The sequence below is a fragment of the Chlamydotis macqueenii genome, chromosome 20, assembly GCF_036417535.1.
Source record: "Chlamydotis macqueenii isolate bChlMac1 chromosome 20, bChlMac1.mat, whole genome shotgun sequence".
In the NCBI taxonomy this organism is placed as follows: Eukaryota; Metazoa; Chordata; class Aves; order Otidiformes; family Otididae; genus Chlamydotis; species Chlamydotis macqueenii.
The window spans coordinates 5,035,090-5,050,062 of record NC_141575.1 but is presented as its reverse complement, the minus strand read 5'-3'; the positions used below and the strand labels follow the sequence as shown (position 1 = coordinate 5,050,062).

The 14,973-nt window shown below is 43.0% G+C and overlaps 1 protein-coding gene across 6 annotated transcripts in view; it reads right to left on the bottom strand.

Annotated features, from left to right (window-relative positions):
• The window catches only part of DDX31 (DEAD-box helicase 31), a 48,712-nt gene that overhangs the window by 7,784 nt on the left and 25,955 nt on the right, over window positions 1-14,973 (bottom strand). For all 6 annotated transcript variants that reach the window (XM_086763612.1, XM_086763609.1, XM_086763607.1 and 3 more), the window contains 3 exons: window positions 13,810-13,891; window positions 7,678-7,789; window positions 2,806-2,986 (listed from right to left, as the gene is read on the bottom strand). In XM_086763612.1, the coding sequence (XP_086619738.1) occupies window positions 2,806-2,986; window positions 7,678-7,789; window positions 13,810-13,891 (375 nt within the window). The remainder of the gene's footprint in view (window positions 1-2,805; window positions 2,987-7,677; window positions 7,790-13,809; window positions 13,892-14,973) is intronic.

The following is a 14,973-nucleotide window of genomic DNA, read 5'->3' as shown; positions in this document are numbered from 1 at the left end:
TTGGCTATTTCTGCAGGGTCTTAACTTTCCAGATGCTCCTGGATTTGAAATCTGGAGCTTGAGCCGTGACGAACTTGTGCAAAGTCTGCCTGCTTTCCCTGAGCTGCAACTATGTGATCCACGTGCAAATGAGCTTTCAAATCACTCTCAGACCATTTGTTCTAACACCTCCACATCCCTCAACCCCACGCGTCCTGTGCATAAACTACCTACTGTATCTTGAGCTTGTCTGTACTATAATAGGATGAAGACTTGGGGAGGAGGAATGCCGTTAAAAGAGGTTCGTAACAAGAGAAAAAGTAGCTCTAACAGAGTAGCAACATCATAGGAACAGAGAGAAGCTTTGTGGCAGGCCAAGTAATCCTGTGACACGCTACTGTCAGTCATAGCTCGACACCCTGCTGGGCCAGCAAGACATCAAAGCCCACCCCATACCATCTTACATGCTCTTTATCGGCTAATCAGGCTATTCTTCCCGAAGTAAAGCTCCGTTAAATCCCCTGCTCACAGGGGCATTCCCATCCTGTTACCCATCTGCTGGTGAGGGTCAGCTGAAGCAGGAGGCAGATCAGTGGCCTGTCCCTGGTGGCTTCTCAAAGCAGGACAATGCAGTCTACAACTTTCTATTTTAAAATCCCTTCCCTTGGCTTTTTTTTTCCTCCTCTCCAAAATACGTACATGTGCAAAAGACGTCACCAGTGCAGGAACAATTAATGTGGATTAGTGCTTTAATTGCACAGCTAACATTTGGTAATGCAGTTTGCAGCAACAATTAAACAGAAAGAGTCACAACTGATACTGGTAAAAGGAAAAAAGATTTTCCTCCTTTGAATTATTGCAGTGATTTTACTGGCAAGCCAGAGGTTCCTATCCTGCTGTTGTGACAGGGAGCCCTTAACATTCCAGTCTCAAAAGGGAGGATCATCCATCCTCTGGAAGCAAATCAAAGTAGCTAGGATCGGACGTACTGAGCACCTTCAGCTTCATTTCAAGCACAGAAGAGGATTCAGGGCTCTGCTCCTCCAGAAACATCAGGGACTCGCAAATTCCTCACATGGGAAAGGAGTTCCCAGGAACAGCCTTATCCACACACCAAGGCGACAGGGCTGTAACTCTAGGTTTGTTACAGACTCTTCCTACTGTTATTATAATCATTTTAAAAAAAAAAAAATATAAATAAATAAAATTACCTCTTCCTTTGCTATCCTAGTAAACTGTCTTTATCTCAACCCATGAGTTTTCTTTTCTTCCTGATTCTCTCCCTCATCCCCTGGGGAAGGGGAGGGTGAGTGAGCAGCTACATGCTACTAGATTGCTAACTGGGGTTAAACCACAACACTGGGAGATTCTGTATGATCTTGCAGAAATGCTTTTATCAGACTGCTTAAATCTACAGATAGCAGAGCACAAGTTTGTAAAAAGATAATTTCTACCAACAGATTTGCCTTTTGATTCGGGCTTGTACTTATATGACTACAGTAAATCATATAACTAATACCTAAAAAAAAAAATACACTGCAGTCCTCCCCTTTCCTTCAGGTATTAAGCTAATCTCTTCTCAGTGAGAAGAATAAGCAGTCCAAGCTGCAGCTGACCATGCTGAGAGGATAGATACAATTTGCCCCATGGCAAATACAGCAGCTAGAAAACTGCTGGTGGAACTGCGGGAGAAAGCCTACAATAGACTGCCTGTCTAGTGTAGAAAAGTTGATAAAAAGGCCAGAGGACAGTAAGCCACACACTTTGCTCCTGATGCAGTGGTATTTGTCAAGGCCAGGAAGGAAGTGACTATCTTGTGAGATAAATCAGCACTCAAACTGCCTTGCTCATAATGTGCAGGACAGTCAACTTCAAATTTGAAAAGAATATTTTCAAAGCGAAAATATTAATTTATCTGTTATTTCCTTGATGCTTTTATCATCCCATGCCCTACATCAACAGCAAGTACTTATAAGCACAGCTGTATCCGTGAGAGTCTTCCCTTAGGCAGGGATGAGGACGAAAAGTTGCTACTGCCGTTGATGCTGAGCCAGGGATCACAGCTCTCTGTAGGACCATGCGAATGGAAGTGGGGATGTGAACAGAAAAAATTTGGCAGCTTCTACTACGGAGGTGCTTGGCCATGACAGCAGGACTGCTGATGGAGCACTAGCAACCGAGCCCTGCACAAGAAAGAGAACCACTCCAATACACAGGAAATCTCATGTTTCGCTCTGGAACGCTGCCTGTACCCTTCCTCATCCTTCAAAGCAGCTCTTGAGTGAAGTATAAATAAATAAAAATTAGGCTGGTTTTGCTCATAAGACTCATAGAAGATGGCATTTTTCAAGTGGTCAGAAAATGGAAAGGCTGCAGCAAAACCCAGGCTAGTCTATGTAGGTGCATCTCCACACTTAACAGCTTCCTTCAAAAAAAGAGCATCTTTATCAGAAGTCATACGATAAAGCCAGCTGCTTGTTTTCTCTCTATTTTTTTTTTTTCTCTCAGACTGAATTCCCACTCAAATGCTCAACTAAGTTGTTTTAATAAATGTAATTTTTAGGCTCTCTAAAACCATTAGAAAAAGGGGAAAGAAACAACAGCTCTGAGGGCAATGCAACCTAAGCCAACAGCTCAACATGATTTAGCCTCTCAGGAACAATCATGGCGGGGGGTTGGACTAGGTGCTCTTTGAAGGTCCCTTCCAAACCAAACCATTCTAATAATTCTATGATTCCTGGAGCAAGCACAACACCCTTGAGGAGCAAAGCACATCATAGCTTGTCATGTGGTGTTCCTCAGCTCAGGAACAACAAGTTAGCCTACCTTTTTGGTCTTTGTTTGTTTTTCTTCTTTGAGCCTGCAGTTGGAAGAGCAGTCAGGTTCTGGGGGGCATCTCTCAGGCCAAAGCTCTTGGCCACGTGACCCAGGTGGAGAGATTTGATGTGGAAGATGTGCTTGAGGTTCCTGGGATAGGTGGTATAGGCACAAAGGAAAGATTGCAGTGCTGAAGGCAGGAAAGGAAAAAAAAAAGTGAATTCTGTTTGCTACTGCACTTTTCTATATATAAATATAAATATATATATACACACACACACACTTGAAGATTCAGCTGTTCCAGCTGAAAGGACATTGGTCTTGTCCTTTGGGACACCTTCTGGTCAGCAGCTGGTAGAAAAGGCTGGTATGTTAAAAATCTGTGAAGGTTGTAAAGTACTAGCACAATCCCGAGAGGAGAAGGTAGGTGGTGGAGAAGTGTTAGGAACTGAAACAAAGCTACATTCAGTTGCATTAGGTTTGCCTCTTGCAAGGATGCCCCTTCTGCCAGAAAGGGTGATGTTTGTAGCACATCTCACAAACACAGTCACTGACATCAAATGGTAGCAGATAAGGGGAGAGGGAATAGAGACACAGAGATGAAGAGAGGGAAAGAGAAACATGGAGGTGGCACAGGAAGACTCCTCTGGTATTACAGTCCCAGTAGTCCATGCATTTTTCACCAGTTACTACCTAGTCCCTTATAAATATCTGAGAGCCAGACGGATTTATTGACTCATCATCATACTGAGAACAGAGCTCACCTTCTCAAAAGGGAAAAATAATAGAATTGTGTGCAAATTTCCCTTCACATCTTTATATTCCTTTAATGCCCTTCCCTCAGGGCTCATTGCTCTAAAGACAATCATCCACTAATACGAACACTACACCACTGCTCCTCCACGTACCCGGAACATTAACTACACCCAGGCTGCCCTCTCTGCTACGGGGAATAGAGGGAATTTTAGTAAGGAAACTCTACAGCTCAGAAGATGCCTCCCTTCAATCCCCTGCTGCTCCTCTGCTTGCTAAACCCCCTGTGTCACCCCAGCCCTCGCTCCAACCATCACCTACGTCTTTTTCTTCCTCTCAACCCCCAACAGCAGCAAGCTCTAAACTCTAACCTCTCCTGCCCTTGCCTGTTGAGCCACCGGACCAGCAAGTTTGCCCACAGCTTATATCTAATCTCTTGGCAGCAGCCAGAGATTGGAGTTTATGAACAGTAATAAAAATGTCATTTTAGCAGATCAGCTCCTGGAAGGACCCAGGGAATCCATCAAAGCTCTGTTTACTGAGTAAAGTGAACTCCTTTTCCCAATCGATGAGAAGAAAAGATTGAGTTTTTTGCACCTTCTTCCCAATTTCACAACGCTACTCTTTCAGAGGCATCTGGGCATCAAGAGACCTGTGTTTTCCCAAAAAGAGAATGCTAAATTCCAAATACTCCACCTCGATGTCTCATCTGAAGGCCTTCCTTCTGAGTGCTTATAAACCAGCTCAAATGCTCTCAAAAACCCTGTTCTGCTGCTTTTTTTTTTTCCTAAAGTTATTGGTCAAACTGACCTGCTATGAGAAGGTGTAAATCTTCAAACGGAACAGTACGAACTTGCTCCTGCTCTGCATTTGGTCCCGTTGGAGTTAATATAGCTGTCTTTCTCACAGCTTTTGAAGTGGTTGATACTAAAGATCCTGTTATTATGAAGGCTGAGCTCACCTCCCAGTTCTTCAGGTAGTAAAGGCTGCTGGTACTAACTCCCCAGATCAGAGTTAGAGAATCAAAGAGCTCTACATATGATGGAAGTCAGATAGCTTGGTTGGTTGGTTTTTTAAAGCAGGGACAAGAAAGTAACGAGATATGAAAGTGAGACAGGCGACATAACCTGTTCACCATACTCTGAGCTGGCAGCCAGTTCCCAGCGCTGACCCCAGAGCACAGCCTCAGCCACTCGGCTGGATAAATTGGCGGAGAGATTTTGCCAGCATACAGAGCATGTGGGAACAGGAAGGAAGAATGCACCAAAACCACCACGGATTCAAGCACTGTGCCACAGCAGTGGGCTCCTGTAACTCTGCTGTTCCTCTTGACACACGGGTGCTGAGGACAGAAAGGATGAGGCAAAACGCTCGACTATTGGCTCTGAAATGTGGAAACATGGAGGAGAAAAGCAGAGTTTGCTTCCTTACCCTTTCTGTAACTTCAGTGGCATGAAGGATCAGTCTCCTAAGCTCTATCTGTCCCCACAGCTCTAAAACGGAGTACCTATCATCACGCAACCCTTCGGATGAACCTCCTCCATTTCCCAAAACGGGCTCCACACTTCACGAGATTTGTCCTTTAGGTAGCAGGGCCCAGCTGTACCCCTCCTCCCACCCATCTCACCACTGATCAGTCAATCAAGTTTGAAGGGCAGCACCTTCACTGAACCATTTGATTTGAGTTTGGAAAACACGGGACCAAGAGGCAGAAGGGGTGAGTGGGCAGGGAGCCACTCGCCTTTTGAAAGCGAGCTGCAGTGAAAACACTTATTAACATTGACTAGGTCAGAAAATGGGGAAAAAAAAGAAAAAGAGAGAGAAACAAATGCATCTCTGGCACAGTTTCCAATTGATTGTCTGCCATGAAAGCAAAAGCCAGCTGCTATGTTAATTATTCATGATGCCTGGCACAGAGGGGAGGAAGAGGGGGCTTATGGAAGCCACTCAGCAGTGGAAAATTTGCATATGCAGATAGCAGAGTAGGAAAAAGAGGTGGAGTGCTCCCGTACAAGATAAAAATGAGATGCACAACATTTCAGCATTTCCTGATATATTTTCTGTACTTCTTGTCTGTGGCTAAAAAAGTTCTCAGTGCTGAGGTCAGCAACAAGTGTGTGTGGGGACTGTGTGTGCACACAGCGACATACGCTGCACAGAGAGGAGCCACAGAGGTTTTCGAAGTGTGACCAGAGCCACTCAGTTGTTCTCTCTGTCACAGTCATTTCAGGTTAGAAGTTCGCATGCAGTATAAGGAATCCCAGGGGAGCAACAAGAAGCTCATCCACGCAAAATCAAGGATTTTATCCTATTAGTCACGTGCTTTGTGATTGTAGACTTATAAGTACAGCTATAAAAATGATTACACCAGTCAAGCAGCACAACACACCTGAAACTGGGTGCAGGCAAGCCACTTATGTAGCAAGCCTCTAACACTTTCAATGCAGGAGAAAGGTATTCTGAAACCCTGAGGAAAAATAATCAGCTCTGTGACTGTCAGGCGTGGGGGGTGTGAATCAGTACAGCGACATGCAGCGGCAGGGGGTAAAGCAAAGAGCAGAACAGTAGGACTTCAAGTACCTCACCCATCAATACGGCCACGCATCATTAAAAGCATGCAGAATTATTTGAGGTGAGCAGGTAGTTACAGTACGAGCGCTAGTCGTTTTGCTACGTCAACATCTAACAAGTTAGTACAACGTTCAGAAAAAATCAGCACCTTTGACCTCTTGAACAATCACTTCTCATGATTCCCAACAATTTTAATGCTGAACTTAACTTCTATCTCGAGAACAGTCTTCCCTTATCCAGTTTCTATGATGACTTTGTGCAGCTCAAAGGCCCATTTCCCCATTTGGTTTTGGACCCCTCAGTATGTGATTTATGCAGTTCAGCACACAGGGTACATTTGTACCACACTTGTACACACACGCCTACAGCAGGTATAGATAATGGCAAACAGAAATTATGCAGACCATTAAAATTTATCTCATCAGAACTGCTCTTATCCAAACTTAACTGGAAACGCTGCAGAACTGACATCAACAGGACTTCTATACAAGGTTTGATAGTAGGGTTTGCCTCAGATTAAAGTGACAAATGAGGTGAAAAAGAAAACAATCAGGAAGGGAGACATATAGGAAGAGGGAACTCAAAAAAAGGGAAGAGCTCTAGTCCTACACATCGTAAACAAGAGTGGTTTCATCTCTTGCATAAAGTTTGCATTTTGTGGACTTGTCTCAATATTTAATGATGAAATTCAAGTAATTGTCAAGGATCTTTGGGGCCTGACTTCCCGCATTCCCTTTACAACAGCTATCCAGTTGTCAGCTGCACCCAGATCAGCCTTACTGGACAACAGAATAGCACACAGAAGAGGGCTGCTTACATTGCACCACCTTTTCGGCTCCTCTCAGGAGACTGCTTAGTGTTTATTTTCCTACCACATCCCTGGCAAGTTTTTAATCCTTCCCCCAAATCCACCTTCCTCTGGATTTTCCAAACTGAGAAGCAGAAGGAAGAGTTTCTTGCACTGCTCAGTGACAACTGCTGTGCATCCTGCTTGGCAAAGATGGGAGATCAAATCCCGCATTTACACCTAGGTACAATTATTATTAAATCGATCCCAGTTTTAATTCTTCCTGCCTTTTTGAGTAGTTGCCCTCTCTCTCAATTTTCTCCCATCACACACACAACAATCTCCCATCTAAGATCCTTGTCTGTTAAGAGTTGCTCAGAAGGCATCCTGTCTTATAAGGCTTCAAACTCATCCCTGGTGTAAACCGAAAGCATCTAACGGGTATCGCACCAGGATGTGGTTAAGCAGGTCACCCGTGACCTTCCCAGCGTAACACACATAATCTATTCGCTCAAGCGATTGGGTCAAAGCCCTCCGATGTGAATCCTACCAAAAGCCAAGATTAAATCTCATTTGCACGTAATATGGGAATGCAAGAAATTAACATTTAATATCATCACAAAGCCTTCTGGGTCCATCTCAACCCCCTACAGAGCCCAATGGCCCCAAAATGTTTCTTCTAGGCCTTTTCCCTGAAGCTCTCCCCAAAAAGAAAACCTTGGCAGCTTATATGAGCCCTTCTGGAATAAACTGAAAAGAAATGCACTGACCTTTCTTTGCCCATCGGACAGTCTCCTCGCTGGAGTGAATGTAATTTTCAAATTTTGTCTGCAAGACCGTGGCCCGCTCCCGGACTTCCTGAGGGTCTGTGCCACAGGATTTCTACAAGGGCGGTGGGAGGATTAAAGGAAAGAGAGAATTTGAGTCAGGAATAATGAAGCAGTTTACAATAGATTTAATAACAGTAAAATCACACAGTAACCACCCAGGGGCCAACAAAGGTAATCCTCTCAATATTACTAGAGAAAAAAAAAAAATACAGATAAAGATGTTAAAGCCAAGGCAGCCAGTGAGCACTGTGGTGAGGAGAGCAAGTCAGTTTTAATTTTGTGTTTTCCAACATCTATTACATATCTTTTTTCTCGTCTTTTTTCTCCCCCCGCCCCCCCCACCCCGATTCAACAGGCCAGACACTACTCCTTGTTTCCACTGCTGTTATTCAGAATAACGCCCCCAGACTCTACGCTAAGAGTTTTAGACTGATGTCGCAAACTCCCTTGTGCAGCTCCCCAAAACATTTGGCCTGCTCTTGGCACTCCTGGGGCAGATCTACACTCACCCCCAAGCTCCAGAGAATGGACCAAATTTGGTACCTGTGAACAAAGCCAACTAAATGAACTTCTCACTGTTAATGCCTACATAAAGTTTTCTCACTGTCAACAAGTCATACTTAATGGTAACTGCCATCACGTGGTTCCTTTAGAATAAGACAAGCTCCTTGCACCAAAGGTATGACAGAAGAAACTTCCTTAGACCAAAAGGGTAATTTTGCACGTGCTCAAGCTTTCACAGCATCAGACTGTAGGATGCAGTTCAGGAAATGGAAAGCAAACATTCCCGGGAGCAAGCTGTTACTGGGAGGAGAAAAGAGGCAGGCTCTCTCTCTAAAGTACCCAGGCAGAGAACAGAAATGTGGACCAGAAAACAAGAGAATTTTTGATGGAAAGCTGACAGCAAAGTGCAAAGCCAAGCATCCATGGATGTGAATCTCTCCCTAGGGCCACAGTTCGCAAAAGCTACTCAGACAGGAACCAGCATCCAAGTCTAAGAATGCCAGATCCAAGGCAGTAATTTGAGACTGGTCAACCCCTCATCTGACCAGGGCTGAGAGAAAACAAACATCCAGCTCCCACAATTCTGTACTAGGCCTGTGCCAAGGCAACAATCCTGTTGTTCCTCCCCGATAGATCTGCAGGCTAATGCTGCACAACCCTCCTTCCCTTGCAGCTGCGAGCATCACCTCTGCACTGCTGCCAGTCCAGGGGAACCGTATCACACTGACACCACCAACCCCAGTGATCGTGGAAGCCAGGCAATGCTGCTGGCACCCTACACAAAATGTTTTGCTGACCCAGATCTGCCCAGAGACAGGACCTGAATGCAGTCTGAATTCCCTGCACAGTACCCACTTTTGAACACAGGATCCCACAGCTTCCAGCCACTGTGTTCTTCTTCAGCGAAGCAGATACGGGGACCGAGTTCCTGCTTGCTCACCACCTGTACTGAGTGTCCATCTGCATCTCCAGCAAAGACAACGGTGTGTATTTTAAGTCTACATGAAGAGCCTTCCAGATCTCTGGTCCCTATTATCTGTCTCCCAATACACTTGAGACAGACTCACAACACAACCTGTTTCACAGACGTCTTTTAGTTTGACTTAACGTGCGCCTATTAATCAGCTGAGACAGCCTCCAGTCGAGGGGCCTCCGCAGAGGTTTAATAAACTACAAGTGGAGCTGCCTCCCCGAAGTGGACACTCGTCACTGTGACTAACAAGTTTCCATTGACGTGAAACATAAAACTTTCTCCCCCCGCCCGCTCCTCCTAGCCCCCATCACTTTCCTTTTGTTAAGCCTCCTGGCAGCACAAAGTGTCACCTTCCCAGCGTTTTTTAATATGAATGTGAAATTAGTGAGGTTTGCCCTTTCCCCTGGCGGACAGAATCCTCTGTTATTAAAAAGTAAAGCACTTTAATAATGAAAACTTTTTCTCTTTTTCCTGTGTTTTAACTGTTTAAAATTAATGAGAAGGGCATAACGGTTGTCAAAGCGATATTGAAAGCCGGGTAGCCAGGACCGAATAAGCACGAAAATCCCTCCAGAGTGTTAAATAAACAGTGCTTCAGCCCTCTCTGAATCCCTCTGTTGGTTATTGTATACATTCTGTAACAGCACTCAGAATAGATCTGAGCACCGGGGAGGCAGAAAGGTTTCAGAATTCCAATAAAGGCCTCAAATTAAAGACAGCCTGGTGCGAATTCCAGGAGAAAATTAAAGAGACCTCAAGCTTAAGTGACAGGTGACTTGCTTCTGTGTCACAACTGTCAGGGGATTTAGTGATAATATGGCAATATATTACAAAGGACTTTTCTTATTCCCCCCTTTAGGTTTCAAAATGAGGCATCTCTTCTTCCTGGTGCTGAGGGAGGGAAAAAAAAAAAAAAAAGTAAGACAAAAATCAGGGATAAAAAACTAGGTGCATAATTTCCAAAGTGTGAGGTCAGTCCAAGAGAAATAAATGAAAAAAAGCAAGTGGCAGGAAACATCACGTATGGAGAAAACTGCTTCTCCCCTCCTCCCATCTCCACCTTGTCTTTTATTCCCTTCAGCCCCTTGAGACAGATCTCATTTTAAAATTGCCCCCTAATGGGCATGAAAAAAATCTGTGTTTGATTCCTGCCTTCCAGGGAGGTTCATCTTAAAAAAAAATAAAATAAAATAAAATAAAATAGATATATATCTAAATTTAAAACTGACTCAGAGCCAAACTGTGAAAATAAAACCTGCACACCATGTGAGTGTGTGGACAGATCAAATAAAACAGTGCTACTGGAAGTGCACTGAAGCCATCCCGTATGCTCTACTCACGTAAGAAAGCTTTAATCCTGCTCCTGTGCTGGTTTGGATGAACAGGACAGTTCATTTGAGACCTTACACATATTTCCAAGACCCAAAAGACAAAAGCCTGCCTCAGAGGTTTGCTTGATCTACTAGATTCATCCATCTAGATGAATTTGTTACATCTGTTAAGTAAGAAGCATTATTTTCATTACGGAGAAACAGTGGGATAGGAGAACTTTTTCTACTGTGTGTTTGCTTAGAGTAAGAGCCTATTCTGGCAGATCTCTAACCGCTAGCATATGACTGTGATCAATAACAATGGCTATAAGCTACAAGAAGAAATGGGCCAGGTTACAATGTTATTTAACCTGTTCAAGACATCAAGGGGACTCCCCCAACCGCCAACTACACCAGGAAAAGACAGTCAGAAGAAAGAAACTTCTGATTATAAAGAAGACTACAGCTTTTAGGTTTGAGAGGCTGGGATAAGTCCTGAAAGCCTCTGATTTCATTAAGAGAATATGTTAATGGGAGAAGGGATTGAAACACAATAAAACCAGACTGAGTTAGAAAAGTTCTTTCTTGAAACAGTGGGGGAAGAAAAAAAAAAAAAAAGAGAGAAGGGAAAAAAAATATTAAAAAAAATCCAGGCTGTAACATCTCCTACTTCCATTATACTTCAAAACAAAATGAAGGATTTTGTTTTAATAACAACTTTTTACTAACCTGCACACACCTTCTCTAGAACTCACCAAGTCCCCCTGCCTCCCTCCATAAAAGTTGAAAGATCAAATTTATTCTCTTTGTAGGCAGGTGAACATTCACACACCCAGACATAGCCACATATATATTTTATATACCTAAATATAAAATATACATTTTACAGGCACTTCAGCTTGCTCCCTAGCTGCACACAGAAGCCCAAAAAATACATGTTCCAACGTGGTACTTATAATGGACTTCAGTTGAGGCAAGGAGAACCGAAGAGCATCATAATGAGGTTCCTGTGTGCACGACTATAATATATACATGACTCAACGCACGGCGAGCCGATATGCAAAGCTAACGCTCTCTTGAATGGCAACATCACAAACTGATCAGGTTCAGCGCCTCGTAACAAGTCCTCAATCACTCTCTGTCCTATGCAATGTCCCAGTGCATTCCCAGGTTATCGCACTGTCTTCATGGCAAACTTACAGAATTAAGAGAGATTAACCTTCCTCAAAACTTGGAAACACGCCCCTGCAGCTTCTGAGAAAGCACTGCAGATCACTTACAGAGCCTCTGATGGCAATAAACCACAGAGCTAACAAACAGAATGAGGCCTTGATTGCATTTAATATATTTTTCAAGTAATTCCTGAACAAGCCTATTTGATATTGACAGAAGTACTGTAATTTTATCCCCATTAAACGATATATGTTTTTTTTTTCCATAAAAAGAAACTCTATTTCTCAGTCCCAATCCTTTCAGATTCCGAGTCACATAAAAATAGGCTGTTCTGCACTTGTAAGCTCCTGCAGCAGATTCAGACCATGCTGCAGCCACAGTGGATATATCTCAGTTCCTGTGAAGACAACAGCAAAATCCCATTCACTTTGATGGCCGAGGGCAGACAAGAATTCAATCCCATCTTTGACTGCAAGTGAAAGGAACCAGCTCTCTCTGTACCTGTACTCATGTACAGCACCCGGCGTGGCAGGGCATGCCCAGGCGGCACCGCTGAGCAACAACCAGAGCAACAGCTACTTGCAAATATGGTTTGGTTTTATTTTGAAGGAAAGGGACAAAGACAAAAGAGGAGTATTTAGAATATTCTGTGCTTAAAGGCGTAGAGTATATCACACTTTTTACCATGCTAAATGGTAAAATATAGATTTGATCAGTCCTGATAGCAAACAGGCTTGTTAGCTTGCTGTTGCTGTCCCAAAGGCAAGGATACAAAGGCACTGAGATATTTAGGTGAGAATTTTCAAAATGGATCAACGATTTTGAACCTCAACAAGTACTGGGCTCTGACATTCAACAACATTCAGCAGGCATTTCCTACTGCCACTTTTCAAAAGCCAAATCATAGTTTCCTAGAAAAGACATGTTCTCTTTTTTTGCCTACTTTCCATGAAACAACACTTGTCCTCAAGCCCAGAACAGATAATATTCTGCCCCACGTCACCAACAAATTTGAAGTCCAACTTCTGCATAAATGTAATTGTTGAAAAACTCTCCAAAGGAAGCTCAAAGTTCCCCACCTATGAGCACATTCAGGAGAAAAGGAAAGTATTTATACACAGAACTACTTAAAATAATTTCTGCATTAGTGAAGCACAACCAGATTTTTACATATTTGTTGAATGAGTTAAGAAGTTGTACTCCAGGCATGTTCCAGACATTTAAAATATTTGCATTATGGGCTGATTTCAGTGAAAAACTGTGCAGTGACAGGAAAGAGCTTTAAATAGAGCTGCATCTCATATGAGCCACAGATCCGGCTTTCTGTGAAATATAGGGCATGTAGGAAAACAGAACATCTTTCAAAAGCATGTTTACCAAGAACACCACAGTTCATAACAGTCATCTGCAGTAAACGAGAAGGCTCATACATGGTATAACAGAAAAAACGAGCAGGCAAAACAGCAACAAGAGAAAAAAAAGAGCATGCTGCATCATGCTTGACGCATTCTTGACTTCCATTGAAAACAAGTGTTCTTGGAGGATTTAACTTGCCAGAATGCAGAAATGCCTGAGACATCAATTGCAAATAACAGAATTCTGTGAATTAGCAACTTGAAGGCAGATTCAAAGCTTGCTGAAGTCAATGAAAAGATGCCTGTCAACCCAGTGCGCTTTGTTTTAGGCTCCAAGTAAATACAGATAATAATAATAATAAAAAATAACCCACCTATGTAACACATCATCAAATAATTTTTTCTTATTTCTTCAGAGAAGTTGTATCATTTGTGATCCCAACAGTATTTTTGCACAGAAAAGCCAAGGAGAACAGAAACATTGTGGGGAAAAAGATTCAAAGCTTTTGCAGCCAGAAATCTTTTCTGTCTGTTACAAAAATATTTCCTGAAGCATTAGAAGCAACTGCTTTTTGGGCACAACAGTTTAAAGATTGGGCAACTGTGATACAAGGCAGTTCTATAATTATTTGCACTGCCTGGCATCACGGATATACCTACCCTTGTATTGTAACAATGGAAGCTAAGGGAGGAACACTTATGACATTTAACTGGTAAATGGAAATTGGAGCAATTCCAAACCAGCAGAATAACTCACCTTCCTTCCTGGTCTCTGCAACCTGAAGCGATCATCTTTCATCAGGCTGGATAATACCTTCTCCATCTTTATCTCTGAAACACTGAAGCAACAAAGAAAAAAAAAATAAATTACCATTTCTCCTATTTTTCAAATACAGAGTGCAACAAGCCACAGGCTGATAATGGGTAGCAAAAAGATTGAGATTTATACATTCAACTTAAGAATTTATCCCTGAAATACATGAGGCCTTACCCCAGACCCTCACTCAGCAACTCTAAGAGTGTATCTACTGTGAAACCTTGACCCTAGCTGAACTGGTGCTTTCAGAGACACAGTTTTACCTCCAATCTTGTCGCCGTTACAAGTCACCAACATACACTCCAATTCTAACAGAGTATCAAAATAACTGACGGTGGACTTTCAGTTCACTGAAAGTCTCCTTGGCTCTCAACCAGAGTAACTGATTAAAGAAAAAAATGTAGGCCATTAACTATATTTCCATTGTTTTCATAATTTTTCTTTCCTTGCATCAAGAAGCACCAAGACAACTGGGAACTGTTTGGTTACACGTTCCATGAAAAGAAACTCAAAAACATGAGTTGAAGCAGCTCATAACATTAATGCTTCTTGTAGTTTTGCTTTGTAACTATAAACAATAAGATTTGTAACCTCTGCTTTGAACGCACAGGGTGTCAAACTTGTTATCGTACACTAGATGCCACGGGCAGGGAGCAGAAGGTGTCTGCATTCGGTTGCTTGTGCAAGTGTGAGAGACTGACTGAGATATACACACACAGGCTGGAATGACGTGCTCCGCTTACTTTGCTACTTTCTCCTACATCTTGTCTGCCCCGCAATTTAACTTCCAGACTCTCTGGCATCAGAGACATCGCTCAACCCTCATTCAAAGGAACAAACTGTTCGGATGTTTCCACCCACGTTAGCGACCATGATCTTAAAACCGAAGAGTTAAACTAAAGCTGTGTGAAGACACAGCTCCTTCCTCTCATAGTGACTCAAGCTCAGAGAGTAACAACAGGTTCTCCTATCAAGGCAACTCTCCCACAGCTTCCACCTCTCTGGTCATATAATTGCTCTTTCCCACAAGATCTTGTATCATTCCAATTCCTTGCTACATTGCTTGGGTCAAAGCTCAGAGATACACTTCCTTATGGACACACT